This window comes from Colossoma macropomum, unplaced genomic scaffold (assembly GCF_904425465.1).
Source record: "Colossoma macropomum unplaced genomic scaffold, Colossoma_macropomum, whole genome shotgun sequence".
Classification (NCBI taxonomy): Eukaryota; Metazoa; Chordata; class Actinopteri; order Characiformes; family Serrasalmidae; genus Colossoma; species Colossoma macropomum.
Window position 1 is genome coordinate 10,620,577 of NW_023494795.1, and position 23,986 is coordinate 10,644,562.

Sequence of the window (23,986 nt, forward strand, 5' to 3'; positions counted from 1 at the left end):
TCCAGTGTTTATCATTAACCCATTTATCGTGTAGTGCATCACATGAGACATGAGCTAATGTATAGCAATTTACAATAAATAAATAAAACAAAACAGAAGATAAGTATCCACCCATCGGATGGCTGTATTGGGACTCTTGAATGGGTGGACGCCCCTTGTGTGCAAAATAACCTAAACTGAGTGCCACCAATAATGTGCAATAAGGATAAATTGATAAGGAAGATAAAAGATAAAGTGCTTTTCTCTCTCACGTCATTCACAGAACCAGACGTTCTTGGTGCTCAGTGACTCCTTTTACATCCAGAGCTGCCTTCCCATGATACTGACGCACATGCTCAGTGGAAGTTTCAGTGCAGTGCTTTTATTTTAGCAATGGTTAAAACTTAATAAGAATAGATTGAACTTATTAAGAGTGGCAGTTGCTGAAAATTCAGAACAAATGACTCTGCTGACTTTTCAATTTTTTACCATTAGGTTAAAATTAACATTAAGAGTGTCAACTGCTGAAAATTCCAAACAAATAGCCTGTTGACTTTTCAATTCTTGATGAGCACAATGAGCTTGAACTCATTTAGATCTCAGAAAGTTTACTGCTTCATGGAAATGTCAATGGTGGAGAAGGAAAGAAAAACGTTCCTCAGTGGATATCAACACAATATCTTGGAATATTTTAACATGTCTTGGGTTGCGGTACATGAAAGAGGTATGCGGGGGGGGGTCAGCGCCTGTTTGTAGGGGCTCAGACTTCGTTCTTTTGTCGGACTCCGGCGATGGAGAGGTTGTTGAAGCGGCCTGAGCGGCCCGAGCGGGAAGTGAGGCTCAGGTACTGCCTCAGCAACTGGCTCACCCGCTTCTGGTTGTTCCACTTCCGGGCCGACTTGCGGATCCCAATGAAGCCACCGTAGCGCTTCTGCAGGGACCTGCCGGAGCCCAACAGCTTCCGGAAGCCATGGCGGCCCTTCAGGAAGCCGCCAAAGCGTTTGGATAAATCTAAGTCGTTGGAGCCATCGCGCTCGTCCTCAGCAACCACGTTTCGTCCCTGCCCCACTTCCTCCTCCATCCTGGAGTCAGGCTGTTGCTCGTAGGAGGCCCCCAGGGCTTGTGCTGCATGGCGGAATCGTTCCAGTGCTTCCGAGAACTCCACACTTCCGTCATCCTCCATGCTCACCATGGCCAACGGCTCCACTGCTTCCGTTTCGTCCTCTGCACGCTTTGACACGGCATCTTCTTCTGGTGGCAGGGCAGCCGAGTTCAAACCTACCGCCCGATTGCACAGATCCCAAGTGGGAGCCGGGGACGCCTGGGCTTCACACTCCAGCAGACACACCTGCTGAGACACCAGGGGCACAAATAGGTTATTCCAGTGGTCAGCAAACCCTCCAGTGCCCAATTCCAGTTCTCTTTCTCCTTGACCTGTCGCTACTGAAATTTGTATCTGCATCATGTCTACATTACACAGATGCTTATTTGGTGAAGAAACTGTGGACCTGACAAACCCCTCAAACGCTTAAAGCATGTGTAGCTTTGTGAAGCATTCCAATTTCAGACAGCAAGCATACATTGGTCTGCTGGGTTCATAAAATCGGCACACCGCTGACTGTCTGCCACTGGTGGTCCACCCTGGGACCCCCCAGATTACTGTCCTACATACAAGATCTACCTAGGTTTTAATCTCGTAAAACAGAATTTAAATGCACAGAGACCTTTATTCATAAAATAAACTTAGACAAGCATTTCAAACAACTGAGAGAAAAAACTAATGACTAGGCCTGATACATCGATCAGGCATAACATTATGACCACCTCCTTGTTTCTATGCTCATTGTCCATTTTATCAGCTCCACTTACTATATAGGTGCACTTTGTGGTTCTACAGTTACAGACTGTAGTCCATCTGTTTCTCTGCATACTTTGTTAGCCCCCTTTTACCCTGTTCTTCAGTGGTCAGGACCCCCATGGACCCTCACAGAGCAGGTACTATTTGGGTGGTGGATCATTCTCAGCACTGCAGTAACACTGATGTGGTGGTGGTGTGTTAGTGTGTGTTGCGCTGGTACGAGTGGATCAGACACAGCAGTGCTGCTGGAGTTTTTAAACACCTCAGTGTCACTGCTGGACTGAGAATAGTCCGCCAACCAAAAATATCCAGCCAACAGTGTCCTGTGGGCAGCGTCCTGTGACCACTGATGAAGGACTAGAGGATGACCAACACAAACTGTGCAGCAGCAGATGAGCTATCATCTCTGACTTCACATCTACAAGGTGGACTGACATGGTAGGAGTGTCTAATAGAGTGGACAGTGAGTGGACACAGTGTTTAAATACTCCAGTAGCACTGCTGTGTCTGATCCACTCCTGACCACTGAAGAACAGGGTAAAAGGGGGCTAACAAAGTATGCAGAGAAACAGATGGACTACAGTCTGTAACTGTAGAACTACAAAGTGCACCTATATAGTAAGTGGAGCTGATAAAATGGACAATGAACGTAGAAACAAGGAGGTGGTCATAATGTTATGCCTGATCGGTGTATAATCCAGAATACTCCAGAATCCGTTTCTATCTAACACTGACGACAAAATAAACTGCATCACTGGTTGTCCACCTATGGGGCCGCGTCCTCCCAGTGGGCCGAGGTGGCACTGTCAGAGGGCCTTTGACCAACAGTATTTAACAAGAATTTTTATTGTTTCACAAGATAATAAATAACAAGGGGATAGGGAGCAACAGAGAGACTAAATGAAGTAATAAAAGAATGAAGTAAGAGACGTGGACAGCAAGAGTGATCATAGGTACAATCATGTTCACAGACAAAATTAAATAAAGGAGGAAGTGTCCGTATTCAGTGCATACTTTGCAGGAAATCCAAAATATGTAACACAAATGTTTACCATGTTTCAACAGTCATGGGGTTAGCATGGTTATGTTGCACAGCAGTACATTCAAGTTTCGCTATGTTAAATAAATTAACAACCCAAAATGATTCCAGGTGTGATCCAGTTTTGTAGGATTGCCTTTTTAGCAGCAGTAAATCAGTCATTTTTAACAACATATAGATGTATAACCAAATGTCATTTTAAATATGATAAATATTGTTGTAATAATTATGTGCAAAAAATAAAACAGCATATTTATGCTGAGTTTGCTGACTGGTCTGGCAAAATGCTAGGTAGCTATAATGATATTTTCAGTGTAAGTTACACGTTTCTCTTTTTGATTGTACATACTAAATGGTCACTGGGGTGGCACCCCTGCTGCCACTAGGGTGGTACCGTCCAGGGTTCATCTTCAGTTCATCTTTAGTTAGGGAACATAATTACAACATATTCCACTGAATTTATCATTTCTAAGTTGTATTGACTCCACACACCCTGTCTTGTCTCCTGGCTTTTTATTTTATTGCTATGTTTTAAAAACATTTTTCATAATTTGTTGAAGGTATAATTATGTCCCCTCTTTACCTGGGAAAAAACGTATTTAATGTACCATTCTAGTACCTTTAAAGGTACTTTTACATTGTTTGTACTTTGATAAATGAAAAATGTACCTGCACAGTACCTTTATTCTGACAGTGTATATAATTCATCCATCATGGATAAATATCTACATACAGGGTCTTTCAAACCCTAATAGCAAGAGGATAGTGGGCCACTGTTGGGCCGCTGATGGCAAAGCTGGTGGTCCACTGGCGTTTGGCTCAGCGTTTTCTGGAAGGCCCACCAGTGGTTAAGCAGAGTATTTGATATTCGATAAAATTCCACTTATCATTGCTCATTTTCCACTCACAGACCAATTTACTTATTTTTCCTACCTTCCTTTCTTTAGTTATACTTTATAAATAAGTTTAGTAAATATTTTGGTAACACTATGAATGTCACCTTTGTAAGCATCTATAAACACATTCATAACATGTTATAATGCATAAATACATTATAAACAGCTATAAATATTTATAAAAATGTACACCACCGTTAGCTTGGTATTTGTCTTTACTTTACGCTCTCCAAGCTGGGACTGACTTCTTTGGCACTAACATTATAACATGTTATTAACACTATTTATAATGCATTATATTAACAATTCATAATGTATAATAAACATGGCTAAAAAGTGTAATTCAGTGTAATTCTTTTTTTATAAATATTTATAACCATGTTTATAATGCCTTATGAATACATTATAACATGTCATAAACGTGTTTATAGATGCTTACAAAGGTGACAATCATGGAAAGTGTTACTAATATTTTTAATTTTAACACACTGTCAGCAACAACATTTCCTTTATATTAGGCCTCATTATTTTTTTGTCTCAGTTGTTTGTAATATTTGCCTAAGTTTTTTTTTCTAAATAAAACGCTATGTATGTGTGTATTTGTTCGGGGAGATTAAAAACTAGTTAGAGCTTAATAAACAGGGCAATAAACTGGGTGGTCCGAGGGCCAGCGGTAGCATACAGTCAGCGGGTGCCGACCTTATCAAGCCAGGGAACTGATATATTCTTGCTTTCTGGGAAAGAAAAGGTCCCAAGGCTGTCCCATCTACAAGGGAAGCAGCCACTGAAACAGAGAGGACACAGTACCTATCACCAGGGTTCATGTGCATAGAAATCAAAAACCCTACCGCTCCGCTTTGTGTGCTCAGTCTTGTCAAATTAAGCTCTGAAGCTGAAAAACTTACACTGTCACTTGGAGACTAAACATAGCAGGTATACATCTAAACCTGTGAGCCAGACCTCCGTTTGTAACTATCCTCTTTAGCCTGACATCCAGGTAGCTGCCATTCCATTAGGTGAGTCAGAAAATTACACTGGGTAAATGGAGTCTTCCTGGGGGGCCGTGGAAGCTTTTGTGGTCAGTTGTGGGGCCGCAGGCTGCGAGTGACTTTCGGAAATCATGCATTTGGCGTGCAAAGACTATGAGAACATTATTTATTCTATTGAGCATTAGTTTAAACTATATCGTGTGAGTGCAGCTCTTTGGCCTGGTTATGGTGAAAAATCGAAATGTATCTTGTGTTATAAAACAGTTAGTTCCGGCCACGCAAGTTGATTGGTTGAGAAGCGTTCTAACCGTGCTAATATTTTGCCCTAACATCACAGGTTTTTCACAAACACTGTATCACTCCGCTGAGACGCCGTTGCTAAGCAACGAGTTTGACAGCTGTAGGAGACGCTCAAGCCATTTTAACTTTTTTACTTCTTACTTTGCCACAAACAGAAAATGGATACTTTCAAGATCACATTTGACCGACAGCCGATTTGGTCAGACTCTGAAGATGAGACGACACTGAATTCCCAAACTGTCATCACCACTGAGCAGCTTTTCAGTCGGCAGCTGTGGCAGAAGAACAGCTAAACAACCTGGAATCAGCCAGAAATGAACCCAACACCATTCGCCAAATGTGTAGTGAAATCTTCAGAGTCTGACCAAATCAGACTGAGCCATAAAACTGCTGCAATAAAAAAACAAAAAAGCTGCTCAGTGGTGATGACAGTTTGGGAATTTAGTGTAAGGAGCTGGAGAACGAACTGCCGGCTGAGCAGCGAGTGGGCGGAGCTCGTTACTCTGACGTAGCAACAAGCTGCTTGTTAAGGAACTATAATTTGGCGGAAGGAACTGCGAACATCAAAACATATTAAACGCCGCGTTCACGGCCCAGTTTATTAATTTATTACTTTATTTATTTAACTGTTGCATAAAAGCAATAGAACACTCGAGGTCGTGTGTTATCGCGTATAACATCACAGCTGTGATGATCTACGGCGACCAAATCACAGCCGTGATGTTCTTTCGCGATAACACACTCCCTCTCGTGTTCTAAGGCTTAAATACAGGGTGTCCCCAAAAAATTGACATCATTTCGTAGTCTAATGACATAGCCAATTCTCCCTCAAATGATCTCAAGTTTTAACAAAATGTGTAAAACTAACCAAGTTTAATTTTTAATGTTTTTTTTTTCAGGTTGAAGAATGGCGTTCACTAGAAATTAAGAGGCATTTTGTGTGTTAGAATATGCTCGAACACAGTCAAACAAGAGTGTGCAGCGCCCATTTTCAAGAAAATTCAATAATAATGCACAAACTGGAAAGCAGATTTGGACACGGCACAAAAAATTCAAAGAGGAAGGCTGTCTGTGCAGGACAAAGGGATCTGGACGACCACCAGTACTGGAAGATATTACATTTGCGAAGCTTTTGATAAATAAATCTTGTTCAACATGAAGCCTATTTAATTTTGTTTGCCCAGGACATGTAGTTACTCAGATATTCACATCTCAAATGATGTCAATTCTTTTGGGACACCCTGTATAGTACTGCCTGACTCGCTCACTCAAGTCAAACTGTGGGATCAAGGTTCTACCGGTTGAAGCTTCTTTCAAGCCTTTTGAATCTGAGGCCTCTTTTCCACTGCAGGGCCAAACAGTTCTGAGCACAGAGGGCATCCGTTCCAGTGGGGTTTCCACACGGACACGGTTCGACGCGGAACGCTTAACCGTACTCGGGACCACAGAACCGTTTGGTGGGATGATGTAACGACGTAGCTGTTCGCTGATCGGTTCTATGTTTATATCACATCCTGCTGTGCTACGTCAAACCCGAAAGCATTCAATAAATTCAGTGCACGATTTTAAATCCATCATTCGATAAACATCAAAGCTTCAATCTAAAACCAATTTCTAAATGTTAAACGTCGCTGCCTAACCAGCTGGAAGAGAGTAGCTGGTTAGCGTTAGCTTAGCTAGCATGCTGCCAGCGCTGCTCACCACAGAACAGATTCGATTCTGACTAACAAAAGCTTCACTGACACAAATTTAGATGATAATGACTCATATCTGAGGAAGCGAAGCCGAGTGGCTGATGTTAGAGGGACAGAAGGCTGAAATTAACCTCTTCTCTGGTGTCTGAAGCTGGAGCCTCCTAGCTAAGCTAATGCTGGCCAGCTCTTCTCTCCTAGATAACTTAGCTAAAGAGATGCAAACACAAATTCGAATGACTGGTGTTAAAGTGACAGAAAGATAAAAAATAGACTTGTTCTGTGGTGCTTTGAGTTCTACCCTGCTGGGCAATGCTAATGCTAATATAGTTATCCGGCTACAGGTGAAACCCACCGCAGCACAGTCTGTTTCAGTAACAGATGCTCAAATAACACCCATTTAGAGGATGAACAAGATGAGAGCACGCCGAGAGCCCGGAGTTGGAGTGACAGACGGAATCAAACGTCCCAGACCGCCAACAACTCTGGCCCGGAGTTGGCTGTAAGTTGTTCTCACTCGGCTCACGGTCACAGTCAGTAAGCGGCGCTGGCCCAGAGCGGGGCTGGTGTTGGCGTCTGTAACGTTCTGTTTCATGCTGTTTAACCACTGTGATGTCAGAGTCATTGTGCCGGATCACAGCCGGCAAGCAACCGCGTTACGAAGGTACAGAAGAGTCCTTAAAAGTCTTTCATTCACCATGAATTCAGACATATAATAGAACAGACAATATCGAGAAAGTGGTGGGTGGCGTGTATGTTGTGATTAGCCTGTTAGCAGTTACCCATTCGTTTGTGTGCTTTTCTTTTTTATTTCCTGGTTCTGATTTAGTGGTACAACAGATGGAAACAAAAACCATAACTGGTCTCACAAGTCCGGACCAGCATGGAAAGGCCCGGTACGGCCCTGAGAACCATTTGGCTGTATAGTGGAAAAGCGGCCAGAATGCCCTCTAAGACGCATGTGGATTCCCCAGAGTGTGGGAGGGGAGTCTGAGGGTACCTTTATGTTGTGTAATATGAATGCAGGGATTAAGATCTAATGCACAAAATAGAACTAACCAAGTCTTTTTTGAAATAGTTAGCCAGATCAGATGTTGCAGGTTTGGATTGGAACTAAAGCCTGCGGGAAGGTAGATTTCCAGGAAGGGGGCTGGTGACCACTGGGTTACACAAATGAGATTTTACCAGAATAGACCTATCAGTGCAATGGATGGTGAAATGACATGAGTAAATCCTGGCCATTAGAGGGTGAAAGGACAGAGCATAAATCGTCATTGTGCCCCAGATCATTAGAGCCCAGGGATACAGGTTCTGTGGATCATAATGTGGCTGTGACACTGCACGTGGGTGTAGGTAAGGGTTATAATTTGCCAAGTGAGGCAGAATGTCTATTGGAAATGAAGTAGAAATCTTCACCGCTGGGGAAAAACCCATAAAAAAGTAGAAGCACCATATAGCAGGAGGCTTTGACCGGGAGCGGTATGCGTACATTTGCTGAAATTAATTATCCATTGCAAATGAAATGCAGACTGCAGAGGTTTCGCCAAGCCAACAGATAGAAAAGCAAAGGATTTTGTTTGCACATGTACTGTGTGTATGACAAGCGTAGATGTCTGCAGTTGAGCAATTGAGTTTGTACATACAATATGTTTAAATAAGATACATATTCATACATATTCATATGCATACATAACAGGTACGGTGATGCGGGTGTACGTGCGACTGAGGACGATAGTATGAGGTTTTTTGCCCTTGTGATTCCACACTGGAAAAATGTCCCTGAGGGGGTCCATCTGGCCTTCGTAAGTACCCATGTGTCCCCCTCCCGACCTCGCAAAACCTACCCACACCCCTCACCACCACCACTAAGTGTCAGTCACTGCCACCCACAACATCAGCAGCTGAATCTCCTCCAGTCAATTATGAACAAATATTACCCTAATCATCTCAGCCACAGCTGTTTGGGTCTACGTAGCCATTAGCAACTACATTAAAGCATCAAGGGCCCTTTTTGGCTTACCTTTTCTTTCTGCTGCTATGGATAGAGATTTTTTTGGGGGGTGTCAAAACATTGTTGGGGTTGCACCTGAATGATGTCAACACATACAGTAGTGGTGAAAATGATACATTTGATGGATTGTATGGCTGTTTACACTTAGAACATCTGGCAGATGCTCTTATCCAGATTGACATTATCCTAGTTTTACAGTGGTAGGCAAATGTAGCCTTGTAGAAGGGTGGGCTTTAGCCTTTTGAGGGGCATAAGCTGTATTTTTCGGGGGCTCACCATCTTCCTAGCTGGTGTGTATAAAATTAGAGGCTGACTAATAACAATGACTATCACAAGCTGTCCAAGTTATATAAATTTATAACTGTCTAATGTGTATATTTCTAATGACTGAATGCTCCTTTGAGGTTCTAGTAAGCTACAATTTAAATAAACATTCTCAGCAATCTCCACCCAGAGGTCTTCTCACAACCCACCATTACTTGCTTACCCAGCTAACTTTAATCTTTGTTTAGTCTTAGTCTAAGCTTATTCTATCCTGGTAGCAATTGTGACAGCACTACTTCTTTACTGTTATAAATGCTTTACTCTCTACAAATTTTGGTAGTATATCTTTCTTTTCATTCTGTGGTGAATCCTCCTCATGTTTCACACAATTGGCCGTTCTTCATCCTTTAATGTGCACAAGAATTAATCACAGCCTGAGTCTCTAAATCTGAATTAACAGAGAACACTGTTAACCACTGTTGTAAAATGAGTTGTTTGTTTTTTAGGTTTTGTGAGTCTGTCTAAGCTCGTCTAAGACAGACCCCAGATCGTCTACTTCTTGTTGTCCAACTACAGTCTAAGACAAATGGCATAATGTTAACACCACAAAAAAAAAACAACATGTCATCTTTTTCTGGTTTTTGTTGTTGCTTATTTCCCCCTCACTCGAACGTCTTAGACAACATAATGGTACAGTTATTACACAGAAGTTGTTAGAGGTCCCACTGGTGGCCGTGTGACCCTAAGTAGCTGCTTACATCACTTAATTGGGAAGAGCTGGCACTGGTTAGGAGTCTTGCCCAAGGACTCTTATTGGTATGCATGGTGTGCTGGTGGTAAATCAAACCCCAGTCTGTCACATGGAGGGCAGTGGTGATACCCACTATTATATATCAACCACAGTTTTGTAATTAAAGACATTTTGTTTAAAAGGTTTAAGCATAAATGAACTAATAGTGAACTTTCTAAGAAAATTGTATATAGTAAGGTTGATGTCTATGTTTGTCATCTAATTATTAAAAATATTTAATTAATTAATTATCGAAATATATTCGTTATTTCATGATTTTGATATCTTCACTGTTATTCTAAAATGCAAAAAATGGTGAAAACAGATCCCTCATTGAGTAGATGTATCTACACTTTTGACTGGCACTGTGCATGAAAGAGTGAATAATAAAGGACGACAGAGAATGCAGAGAGAGTAATTGGTGACTCACAAGGGTGTTGAAGGCTTGCTGTTGAGGCAGGAGAAGTGCGCAGGTTAAACAATCCCCTTGGCAGTCGCTGCGACCCGGCACACACAAACTCAATAACAGAAGGGTCCAGAGTGGGGTCTTCATGGCTTCTTCACAGAAGACACCAAGACAAACGGGTTCAAATGGGATCCAACAGGTTACAGGACTCGCTAAATGGAAGAAATATGTTGAAGGGTTAAGCAGTGCATTACACCATCAACTGCATGCAGTCTTTGATTGTAACGTTAAAAGGGCTTATATCATGGAAGAATTTAGTTCCTTTTTTGAAAAAAGAGTTTGATTAAAACATTCCTAAAGTTTTAAAACATACCATTCCCTCCCCAATCATGGTTGTCATGTCACAACCATGAACTCATTCACATATGATCACCCATTCAGCCTATAGCAGTTTATTTATGTTAAGTGATAAGGAGTGTTGTTACTGCAGATGTTCTGGAGAGCGATTGGAGTGGAAGATGTGGTGTTTAAATGATTAAACGCTGTGCTGTTCCTGGCTGTCAGGAAGCAAATATTTCACTGCATAATTTCAACTGACACTTGGAATTGCTCATAGCAATCTTAGGCTTGTGTGCAGCTGCTTGGCCATGGGAACCCATTTTACAAAGCTCCTGATGCACAGTTTGTGCTGTGATATTGCTGCCAGAGCCAGTTTGGAGGATTTTTACATGCTACGCGCTTCAGCACTTGGCAGCCTGGCTCTATAAGTTTGCATGTTCTAACACTTTGTGGCTGAACAGTTGTTGCTCTTAGATGCTTCCCAATTTTACAATAATAGCACCTGCAGTTGACTGGGGCAGATCTAGCAGGGAAGAAATTTCACAAAGTGACTTGTGGCAAAGGTGGCATCCAATGACAGTGCCATGTATAAAGCCAGCCACTGAACTCTTCAGTGCAACCCATTCTACTGCCAGTGTTTGTCTATAGAGATTTCCTGGCTGTGTGCTTGAACTTATACACCTGAACTCAATCATTAGGAGAGGTGTCCACATACTTTTGGCCATATATATTTTCAGCACTCACGTTTTGACACCCAATAATCATTTTCGTACTGTCTTAATAAAGGTGGCTGAAAAGGTTCTTTGGAGCAAAAACATTCATCCAGTGGTTGGTTCTTTAAAGAACCACTTTTGTAAATGAGGCATGAGTCTGAAGAACTTTGAAGAACCTGTACACGGTGTAAAGGTTTTATACCAATACAAGGTTTTTCCTAGAACTGTATGTCCAAGTTAAGAACCACTGTTTTTTAAAAAGTGTACCAACAACCACATTGCAGCATTGCTACTGACACCAAACATGATTAATGATGCCCACAAATGCATTTTTATGCTCTACACCGATTAATTGTGTATATCCAAGTTCAGCCAGGGCCCTTGAGTGATTGAGCGAAGGTTCTTGTTCAAGAACAAAATGGCTTTGGATAGAGCAGAGCTGGGCCTTGAACCACCAACCTTCTGGCCACTGGTCCATATCTCCAACCATGCTGCAACAACAATGGACTCTTCATCAACAACGACAGAGTCTTTATCTTCTGATTACTCTTTCTTAGCACATATTATGTTAAGGATGTTAAAATTAAATATTCACCATCTGTTTTTCCCCCCAATTCTAGAGTTCATTAACGAAACTCATCATAGGCCTTAATTGATGTCTGAATTAGTGTGTGTGGTATAATGAGGAGGAAATGAGGAGAGAGAGAGAGCGAGGCAGAGAACCAGAGCGAGAGAGCGAGAATGCGACTCCCGTCAAACTCTGACTCACTCGCTCCGCCAGCACACATTAGTCACGACGACATTAGGGCCAGAACACACACACACACACACACACACACACACACACACACACACACACACACACACACACACACACCTCTAAACACACTGTGTGATGAAAGCCAAAAAAAAATCAACTCCTGAACCGTGATGAAGCTGCGCGAAAAGTTCGGGTATTTCCTTTAAAACTTTGTGTTTAGTGAACAAAAACTAAAGCAGCAATTACAACTCCCTATAAGAATGTGGGCACTCAGGCCATTCTTGATGGGAGAATTATCAAAAAGCATTTTCCGGCCAATTAAATCTCACGAACCATTAATGTGGCTCGATTAATTTTCTAACAGTTACTTGACGGAAACTCTTTTTTATTATCTCCCCTGCTATAATCTCTTATTAAATGTGTTTGTCAGAGATAATGGGGAGAATTAAAAGCAGACAGTGTGAGGCCACTGATTACACTGTGAGAGACAAAGGACCATCGGCGACATTCTCTCACTCTCTCAACCACTGTTAATGTCGCTCTTCTACTCTGTGCTCAAACGTAACCATAATAAGAACAAACTCATAACCCACTTTAAAACCTGCATGATTGTAGGTTTAACAGAAAGTGGCTCATGGGAAGGTATTTAGTGCCCCCCCAAGAAGTCAACGTTAAATGTTTCTGCAGTTTTATGCATGACTGTGTTATACATGACCATCTTCCAACCTTAGAATTAAACAGTCTGTTTTTGTTACTGTCTTTGAGACTGATTTATGTAAATAGCATCTGCTCTGATTGGTCATCCTGTATTGTGTCTCATCCAAAAAGCAATCTGGAAGGACCGAAATCAAGTTTAAAATCATCAGAGACTTTGGAAAAAAGAAATTCTGGATTCTTTGAAATGATGCAGTGATGCATCTGCTTCCTGACAGCCAGGAACAGCACAGCGTTTAATCATTTAAATGCCGCACCTTCCACTCCAGTAACTCTCCTCCAGACCGTCTGCAGTAACAACACTCTGTATCACTTCAATAAACAGCTATAGGTCAAATGGGTGAACATAAGCGAATGAGTTCATGCTTGGGACATGACAACCATGATGAATTCGAATAGACTTTAGGGTAACACTTTACTGTAGGGTACGGTTCATAAGGCTACATGACATCTACATAAGCTTGTCATGACGACTGACATAGACCTACATAAATGTTTATAAATGCCTATTCCAACAGACGTCATTTGCAATAAAGGTTGTATATGCCAAGTTAGCTAAAGAGGCATTTATGACAGATGATGCCTATTGGAATAAGCATTTATAAACATTTATGTAGGGTTATGCCAGTTGTCATGGCAAGCTTATGTGCATGTCATGTACTGTGCCCTACAGTAAAGTGTTACCGACTTTAGTTTCCACATATGGACAGCGTGGACTGGGGAGGGAATGGCATGTTTTGAAACTTTAGCCATGGCTTATGAAATATAGGCTCAGTAAACACCCCTTTTTCACAGTTCCCAAAGCAAAAGTCTTGTACTTGGCCTTCGACACCCTCTGCCAATAATGTGACGGCTCGTCGAAGGTGTTTGTGTGGGGCTGCTGCTTTCTGCCCTACAGCAGAGATGATCTGATTGTGAGCCTCCGCTAGCGTGCCCTCAGGGAAGAGCTGTGAAATTACTAATCTGAAGCAATCTTAATCCGATTAGAGCGGCCTGCTCACCTTCTCCCACGGAGGAGCCACCTGATGCTATCGCCTCCACAGTAAACAGTCAGGCCCATTTTCATTCTGCTCCTTGCCAGGGTCAGTCTAACGCCTGATTGAACTGCGTCACAGGCTGGGTCAGACAGATGAGTCTGGATGTCTGCAGTATGGTGTCTATCAAAATAATGCTGTTGGGTAACCTTGTGTTTCTTACGGGACATCTTTGGGACATCTCCCAGAGTACTGTATAACCCTAATATGAAGCTACAGTGGTAGACTATAGTTATATGCTGTGTTGCTGGTTTATTAGCTCCTTTGTATCTACATTCACTGGCAATTTTATCAGGTACATCTACCATAAAGGTGCACTTAGGTTTGCAATCACTGACAGTATCCCATCTGTTGTGGTGCAATTTGTCAATTACCCTCTACCCTGTCCACCAATGGAAAAGGACCACCATAGGAATACCGCTGACCAGATTTTGGATGGTGGACAATTCTCAACATAGGGCTTATATCAACATGGTAGTGGCTTGTTAGAGTATGTTGTGCACAGCTGTGCTACAGGGGGTTTTACACACTGTGTACACTTACTGGTCACTATTAGACACATCTACCTTACTGGTTTAACTTGTACTATGTCTATGCCATGCATAATTTTATTAGTCATCCTCTAGCCGAGGGGTATCCAGACTCAAAGGCCGAAGTGCAAAGTTTGTGGTGGGCCAAAAGCGACAAGACAAAACAATTTTCAGTCTTTAAAAAAGTAATTTACAACATTAGACTATATTTTGTTACTAAAATACTTTTTAAAAATATAGAATTTAATAAGTTGCATAGAGTATAAAAATAAGTTTCTCTTATTGGGTGAGGGGGTTAAAGTCACTTTCTGGTGGGCCAAAAATAAATGTCCTCACAGGCAAAGTTTGTGACCACAGTTGGCTGTATATTTTAAGTTGGTGGACTATTATCACCCAAGCAGTGATACTGAGGGGTGTAAAAATCCCAGAAACGCTGCTGCGCCCAACGCACTTATACCAGTGCAACACACACTACCATGACACTACCACGATGGTATCACATCTGTGCTGAGAACGGCCCACCATTCAAATAGTGTAATCAAGTACGATCCTGTGGCGGTCCCTTTCCATTGATGAATTGTGGGTTGTTGATAAATTACGCAGTAAACCTACGTAGTACATTCTATGCAGTCTTAAGCTGATAAAATGCCCAGTTGGTGTGATGCAAGTGTACATACTAACTGGCAACTCAGTATACAGTTGTGATACAGTCAGTAACTGTAAAAAAGTACACATATACTGTAGGTCTCCCTGACAAAATGTTGCGAGGCCCTAAAAAGAGGCAAGGCCCTAATAAACTGGCAACTCAGAGTACAGTTGTACAGTCTCTGCCTATTAAAGGTAACTTTAAATGGGAAAATGTATTTTCAAGCCTGTCTATTTTACAGAGCCATGGGAGCATGGACTCTCTCATTGTCTGGATCCTATTGCCCCCCTATGAGAATTGGCCCTCTTAAATTTAAATGCATTTAATTTTATGTTTATTACACAGCAAATGAAAGCCCACCTGTTTGGCTACATCCAGCAATTACATTTTGCCCTTCGCCATAGAATCATATTATAATCATCAAGCCTTTTCTCATTGTCATAATCATTTTCAGACAGGAACGGATGCATTCACACAGTTGCCTTAATTGAGAGTGTGTTGATAGCCCGGGGGCTGCGGAATCTACGGCAAAATGGGTATTTTGCTATCCGGCTTTCGATGACTTTAGTCCCCCTCCACTGCACTGTGTCTCCACAGGCAAAGCAACAGCAATCACTACATTATCCTCCCAGTGCCCATGGGAAAAAGGGATGGAATCCATCATAAAAGCATCTGAGGGAGTGATTATTGAAGGGCGATTGGCAGAGACACTTAAAGAAGTAAGTAGAGAACTCAATCAAGCCGCCACCATGGGCTAAATTTCAGCGGAAAATGGATAGGAATGAGACTGCACACTTGGTCCGTCACATTTTCTAAATCTGAAGTACTCAGTTTCATGTGCCACTGCATCCATTTGAAATGATGATGACTTGGGGGGCGAGGAGGGGGTGCTGTATTGAAATAGCCTCATGAAGGAGCAGTGCAGATCAATTTGGTGCAGACAGATCCATCCACACAGCCCCAAGGAGACATTTCAGATACAAAAGCCTGTTTTCTTTTTTTCCACACAGTCCTTCAGAAACACTCCGAAGAAGCGCTCTCTGAAGCAAGAAAGTTCAGGAGTTGCCAATATAGGGTCTTCCTGGTCAGTCAAGTGCATGAACCGTATCAAATTGCACCATCGCCAGCACTTTTGTGACACAATGGCTTTGTGCAAATCTCTTTGGATTTCTTTCCACTGAAAAACGTCACGACCACAAAAGGTAGGACATTTCAGACACTTAAAGGAATACGCCGGCATTTTCCAACCTAATCGCTCTGCCACATCTGTAGCACACAGTCAATTACCATGAATTCTGACACGTTTTCCTGTACTTGGTACAAGAACAAAAGACTCGAAACCCTCTTATAACAGACGACCCTGCCTTTCAGGCTCTACACTGAAAAGAATGAGGCCTTTTGATTTGCATGACGCAAATGTGTCCATCGGTTGCACTTTAATAATGTGTATTAGATCAGCACAGTTGCTGTCAGCTTTCTTCCCAGAACTGTGTTGATATAACATATTTTACTCTTGTGCAACTGATTGACTCATGTGAATCAAGTAGAATCAAAGCACCTTTGTTCCAATGCATCATGAATGTGTTATGAGTCTATGAGAGATTAGGTTGTGCATATTTTCCAATAGGAATGGTCTAAGAGGAGGGCTTTTCTGTTCACTTACCATTGACATATTGCATGTTTCAGACTCCATCTACACCCTTAAACATTGACAACGTGAGCAGAAAAGCCTGTGTGCACATGAACTGGCTCAATAGATTTACATCCTTGTGGTACATGCACTAATTTCCTGATAGATGTAGGCAATTATGCATGAAATGTCCCCAATTTAACGGCTTTTGTATCAATATAACATGTTAAAAGCAATTAATATGAGAAACGGCTTCTCTAATGCAGTGGAAATTTTGACAAAGAGGCAAAAATGTCAAGGCATGTTTAATTTATACTGTAAAAAAAAAGGATTTAATGAATTTCATCATGGGGCCCATTAGTCATATTCATTATTCTTTCGGAAACTGTCCTCATGGGGGAACACGCAGGAAAAACAAGTGTGTATGTAGAGGTTAATGCAGTGAGGGAGATGTATGAATAAAAGCAGTCATGAATGTACAGAGATATTACATCCGCCTCAGAGGGGACATCTGATAAAAGCTTCATGCTGACCGGACACTGAATCTACACTCTACAGGGACCGGGACAAATGCTGTCTGCAGCCTCAATACTGTCTTGAAAGGCATGAAACGCATACTTAGACTCCTGATAGGGGAGAAATTACAGCTGGACATTTCAGTCCAGGCGAACGGAGAAAAACCGCTGCGTGTCAAGGCAATGACAAACAATCCCTGATACCAAAACGCCTCCCTAAAAAAATCTGCCCATTTTTGCTGCTATTCTTTTTTGTCAGTTCTCAAATTTAGCTTTTCCACCAGTCATGTAAAATTCTGCTTTTTTAATTTCTAATAATTTAAAATAAAGATATATAAAATGACTTATACTAATTATTTTCGGTTGATTATGTATGATTGTACTGTTGGAAAGTGAGTTTTTTCATCAGACATAAAGGAAAATAAACACTTCTAGACATTTAATGAAAACAAAAATTACCGGCAAATTTGGATATTGCAAAATTCTCATAAAATTTGACCGTACTCCTGCTTATGGCAGATGTTTTGAGCTTTATGAGAGGAAATATGCAGTTGGAACACTTGTTGCTGGCATAATAAGTCCTGCACTGACATGAGCTGAAGTGGAATGATGGAAAAAAAATAGAAATTCTGCACTGTTGGTATGAGGTCAATTAGGAGCTTCCCGCAAAGAGTGTTCAGATTAAGTTTCATTTAATCATAGCTGAAGCAAAGCACTTCCTGACAAAGCTGTCTGCCAAAATATACGCAATTAGAGGGCAAAATTACCCCACATCAGTCTCCACTAGCTTCAAAGAAGCATCAGCCACGTAGGTGTTCCAGATCAAAGCTCAGGCCGACGGAGACAATCAAACTTAGAAGGTTCTTCTGTCCAGAAAAATAGCACAAATAGTGCTTTGCCTCAATTTTACATGAACTTTAATAACAAAGTGGACAACAACCTCAAAAGTGGGTAGGACACTTTGTTAATAATGTAAAAAAAAACACTACATATGGCTCATCACTGGAGCAACCGTGTGTAGTACACTTTCAGCAGTGGTGTTGTCAGATAGTGGTCCATGGGGAAAAGCAATGACGGATGGAAAAAGGCGGTTATTTAAAGAGCTGCACAGTCAGGGAATATGAAAAGCACTACTTAACACCTGCTTAATGAACTTCCCTTATGGAGTAATAAACAAATAAAGTGCTGACAAATGGTGGTAAGTAAACTGGAGGAAAAAGAACAGAACTAGCCCTCCAGATGTCGAGAATGATATCAGGTGAAATACAAGCAAAGCACAACTTCACTTTTCCTTTCTTCCAAAGCACTGACCTCTCACATATACATGGACGCACACGGACAGCAGAACATGTCACCTTGTCTTACCTGTGCTGTGGAGTAGGGGACGTGTTCTCTTTCACTCTCTCTCTCTTTCTCCACCCACTCTCAAAGTGATGCAGCAGTGTCCAACCCCTCTCAGCCTCTAGGCTCGTTCAACTGCTTGCCTGCACCCACTCTCTCTCCTCTCTTATAAAGACACGCCCCTTCCTCCAGTTCACCCCCCCTTTCCCCTTTTCCTCATCACTTCCCATAGACAGGGATACACTTTAAGGCGTGGAATTATGCATAACCTGAACCAGCAACCCTTAGTCAACGCTGACGTGTATGTCATCACCACCGACGTCACTACTGCCCCGACGCCCCAAGAAATGAAGCGTGCTAAAAATAAATAAATACAAATCCTCCAAATTGTACGTCTTTGAGGTGGAACCGTCTGTTCACACCACGCATGTCAGTGACCAACTTGCATGGGTGCGATATTACGCACCGTAAAACCCTCTGTCATTCTGCTTAAGAGGAAAGTCAAACGCATGAGAGACCATTTGCAGCCGAGTGGCGCATCCAGGAAAAAAACAACAAGCTCCCAGAGGCGGAGAAGAGTCTCGGTGGAGAGTGGAGTCAGGACCGCTTAGGCACCACAGAGAGGAAAGGGCCCGAGTAGAGGTCAAAAGTGATTTGTCATTGAGAAAAGTAATGCTGAAAGGATGCATGAATCACGCTCTTCTACACTCTTAAAAAGTAAAGTACCAGAAAGGGTTTTTTGGTACTGCACCTTAGAAGAACTACGTTTTGTTTCTTTATAGAGGCCTTCAATAGATTGCTTCTTTAAAGAATCTTGTAAATGAGTTGCGTGAGGGTGAAGAACTTTTGGTAACACTTTCCATGAACGTAACATTTGTAAGCATCTATAAACACATTTATAACATTATAATGTATTCATAGGCTTTATAAACATGGTTATACATATTTCTAAAAATGAATTACACTGAATTACACTTTACAGCCATGTTTATTATACATTATTAATTGTTAATATAATGCATTATAGGTAGTGTTAATAACTGATAAAATGTTGCGAGTCCCTAAAAAAAAGAGGCCCTAATAAACCGGCAACTTAGAGTACAATTGTATAGTCTCTACCTATAAAAGGTAACTTTAAAAGGGAAAGCAGCCCTGCTGTGTCTGATCCACTCAGACCAGCACAACACACACTAACACACCACCACCACGTCAGTGTTACTGCAGTGCGGAGAATGCTCTGTGAGGGTCTATGGGGTTCTGACCACTGAAGAACAGGGTAAAAGGGGGCTAACAAAGTATGCAGAGAAACAGATGGACTACAGTCTGTAACTGTAGAACTACAAAGTGCACCTATATAGTAAGTGGAGCTGATAAAATGGACAATGAGCATAGAAACAAGGAGGTGGTCATAATGTTATGCCTGATTAGTGTATGCCATTATGATTTCTGATTCGTGTTGGCTTTCGGAGTGTGTACTGCACAATAGTAAATAATCTTAATATCAAGTATTTTTAAAAACATAACCTTCTTTGTAATTTAGCTATAGTCTGGAACCCATTATCTTTCCAGTCCATTTCCAGACTGGAAAAGTAAAAGCGCCATCCAACGACGATGTATCTCAAGGGCCTCAAACTGAATCCCACCTCTGCACTGCTAAGCAGTTTTTGCCGGGTGCACCCTTGGGGTCAGCAGTGATTTGCCACTAAGGGAAGCAGTGTTGACGGTAAGTATGAATCACACCACTGCATGATACAAATAATCTTCATGCAGTTTGATTTAAAGTTAAGTTGCAGTTGATTTTCATTCCACTGAATTGCTATGGGAGCTGACAAGTACCTGCCTGAAGGTATTGAGAAATCATTGACTGAAAACATTGCATTGAAATGATATCATATGTGTGACCGAAGAAGAATAGCTATAGAACAGTGCAGACATTTTAGATGTAGACCTGCAGACGTGCACACAAACAAAAAACATGCACTACAAATTTGCAGATGACGAAAGACTTGCCGGTGGCTTATGGCAGCCAGCCTAGTCGCTGGATACTGAAAGTAATTTCACAGAAGTCTTGTTTTACATAACTTGGATGAGACACAGACAAATCAAAAACATGTGCAAATCTAAATATTGATGTCATAATTATTTGTTGAATGAAATGAATCAGTGAAAGCCCCCCAGGTGGTCGATCTAGTAAACATTTAGTGAATAGAAAATAAACAATGAAACCAAAATTCGGATGTTCCGACTTTTCCCGGATTAGCTGTGGTCGCCAGTGTGGGTCTGGGTAAGCCTATGCTGAATTTGCCAATAGCTTGCTTTAATATTCACAATCATGCTTTGATTCAAAAGGATTAGACACAAAAATAAGCACAAATCCTTATTTGTAATTAGCTGCTGAATAGACAGCGTCATGTTAAATGTATGCCACGTACCGAATGTTTACCTTCCTGTGGAGAAGCACTAAATATCAAATGCTCATGAGATGGACCTGATCTTTGATTAAGCTTTATCGTAAACCGGCAGCCCTTGAAACAATGGGAACAGCTTATCGCTGGAGCTGATTCTGCCTCTATTTGCATATCGGCCCTGAGTGCTAGCCTATATTTGGACTTGGATATAATGAAGGCCCGAATAGAAATCTTCCAGACGGCTACAGAGGGAATTCATCAGCCTGCGTGCCACATCATATTACAGGGGCCCCCGAAATCCAGCCAGAGCGTTGAGTTCCAAATACATGATGGAATAAAACTAAACCCTCACCAACCCCATCACCACCCCTCCACCACCCAAAGTGAAATTGAAAAGTCAATTCCCCACAAAATATGCAATTAGGTGAGCAGGCATATTCACCTGTGTGACGCATTGTGCGCAGCAGGCTCTGGTCAAAGCCATTTCGCTCCCTTTCATCATTCCCAGCACAAAGTTTTATTGTCTTATGAAGCGATGAAAAGCATCGATGCGTGCCCGAGTCATTGGGGAAGACGCAGCCTTGGTTTACGGGGGGAGCTTGAGGCAATCAGCTGCCAAGACCTCGCTGATGGTTATTAATACTGGAGCTTTAATTGATTTCACCAACCTAAAGGAAAAAAAGAGAAAGTGTTTACTCACATAGATCAAACAGACACGTTTTCTGTGAGGCCTGTTTTAACCCTCGGGGGTCTCAGGGCATTTTCTCCATTTTTGTACATCTTCTTAAATTCGCCTTTAAGGGCTCTTGAATGAAATTAATCACGATACCCATACGTTTCATATCAAAATGCTTCATTATTTTTGTTGCTACTTTCCAAAACTGCTGCAGCAACTTCAGCGGCTGTAAACTTTTTGCACTGCATTTCACGTGTTCAATGTGGACCGTATGAAGAATGAAGGGTTTCCAACGTGATGGATCAGCGCTTACTGATTTTCCAGAGTGTCCGTTGGTCAGTTTCACACAGAATGTAGAGAAATTCACGAATCCACCAATAGCACACAGTGAGAGGCAGATGGCGTGCATCTCAGCCCCTCTTCATAGGCTCATAACTCTGGATGTGAGTCACATACAATCTTGCAAAGCAATGGAATGCAAAGGGCGACTTTACGGATTCTGAAAATGGTTGAACCGTATTTCTGTGCTTTATTATTGCAAAGATATAAACATGTATTGAAGCATCAAATCTGATGCACTGGTGAGTTCATGGAGCCCAGAGGGTTAAAACCAAGGCTCAGAGTTCAAATAATCTTCTACGGAGGTGAATTCTCTTCAATTAAGAATGAAACATTTGTTCAATAGCAATTGTAAGACTGGTGACGTATTGTTAAGCCAATTTAACTGTTTCAAAATCTCTCAAAGAAATTATTGAGGCCTAAAAGAAAATGATTTATGGTAGAAACTGCTGTTCAATTTGCTTTTTTGTATCACTTGCATAAATAACCAACAGCAAAAAAGAATATGACACAAGGTTGAAAACTCTGTTTAATTTAAAAGAAAAAAAAAATATTAAGTGTGAAGCTTCACAGTCCTCCCTGGATCAACGAAGGGAAGATATTTTCCATTCCTGTCACACAGAAGAGCCCCCAGTAATGCATAATTTAAATCTGTTGCTAGAGTTGGCACAAAGAACCCACCGGCTCCTTCCACCAGAATTTTCCATGCACTGACACTACCATACTTTCCATTTTTAATGTACAGAACTAAAAATAAATGGCTTAAGCAACAACAACTGCTTTAGTTTAACATCTAGAAATCTATTACCTGGGCCAAAGTGATGACTTTTCAATCCAGATTAAATGAACACAGCAGGGAGGCTAATATCAAGGTAATATAATGCATTTTACATTAACCTAATCCATTGTGTACCACAGATGAGAGAACACCAACACTTAAATTTCGACTTTGTGTACAGACTACTACAACACACAGCTGGTCTCTTTTAACGTCTGCATTAAAGATGTTGTACGGTGCTGTTTTGTTTTAACCTTTGGTGTTATTTGTAGTTTTGTGAATCCCACAGCATTTGCAGCTTTAATATGACAAACTTTGAAGACGTCCACAGATCCAGAAAACAGAGAAAATTCTCCGAGAGGTATAAACTTAGGTATAAACTTTTTTCTACAGAAATAGTGCTGCTACCTACAGACTGCATGTTTTTTTTTGTTTTTTTTTTTCAGGGGCAAAAAACTGTAAATCCACAAGTGATTACATTTCTAAAATAAATGCAATTAAGTAATTTAAGATGCTTCACATATGGCTCATTTTACCAAACTGGTTCAAAGTCAGGGTCAAAAACACACTTTTGGACTTTAAACTGAGATCCTTTTACATTAAATGAGCCTGTACTTTAATTATGTTTATTTAATTCTATTATATGGAATGAACAATGTTTTGTCACTACCAAAACAATCACAGTGCTACCAAAATCTTAACAATATTTTGGCTGTGACTGTTTCAGTAGAGACAATTTTAGCTTATTTTGAGCATAACCCAAAAACGCTAGCGACGCATTTACTTCAAAACAATGAGATCTAATTGCTCACTATGGGGCCTTGAAGCTCAGGGATACAGTCTCATTTCCTGCTCTAGAATGCAATGTTAGAGGGTGATACTTAAAAATGACACATGCTAAATCATTTAAATACTATTTTAGTAATCAATAAAGTGTGCAGAGTTCAGCAATAATGACTGCTTGAATGTCAAAGGGAAGTAAAATATTAGTTCGAATTTGCACAAAAGCTCCACAGGAATCCATTCATTTTTAACCTGCTCGGGAGCGCCCTCTAGCATCAGACAAACCCAGAGGACAGTACTGAGTGGCAATTCTCCTCCTTAAAAGTTCTCCACAACAGCGAAAGTCAATCCCAAAGCCATTGGGTACTTCTGAGAGTAAACAACTGTACTTGATATTGCCTTCATTTGCTTTTATACAAAAAAAAAATTCTTGTTAACTGCATTGTTTGTAGGTACATGTTTGCCGTGCGAGGCATCATTCAACATGTTGGGGAAGCAGGAGAATCTGAGGAATGCTGAGGGTGCTCTGGAGTCTGGCTTGCAAAACTCATACAGCC

The 23,986-nt window shown here is 41.3% G+C and overlaps 1 protein-coding gene across 2 annotated transcripts; it reads right to left on the bottom strand.

Annotated features, from left to right (window-relative positions):
- Nucleotides 1–495: 495 nt before the first annotated feature.
- Nucleotides 496–18,574, bottom strand: pnocb (prepronociceptin b). Of its 2 annotated transcripts, none has more exons than XM_036582649.1 (3): nt 18,470–18,574; nt 10,248–10,435; nt 496–1,327 (listed from the first exon to the last, which is right to left on the bottom strand). In XM_036582649.1, the coding sequence occupies exons 2-3, from the start codon at nt 10,368–10,370 to the stop codon at nt 740–742; spliced, it is 711 nt and encodes a 236-aa protein (XP_036438542.1). In that variant the 5' UTR covers nt 10,371–10,435; nt 18,470–18,574; the 3' UTR covers nt 496–739. The 2 variants fall into 2 exon arrangements, with proteins under 2 accessions (XP_036438542.1, XP_036438540.1); XM_036582647.1 differs by having other exon boundaries at nt 496–1,330.
- Nucleotides 18,575–23,986: the final 5,412 nt, after the last annotated feature.

Coding starts and splice junctions, on each gene's coding strand:
- pnocb (XM_036582647.1), bottom strand. CDS start 10,370: ATGAAGACCCCACTCTGGACCCTTCTGTTATTGAGTTTGTGTGTGCCG. Junction 1,331..10,247: donor AGCAAGCCTTCAACACCCTT/GTGAGTCACCAA, acceptor CTGGTGTCTCAG/CAGGTGTGTCTGCTGGAGTG.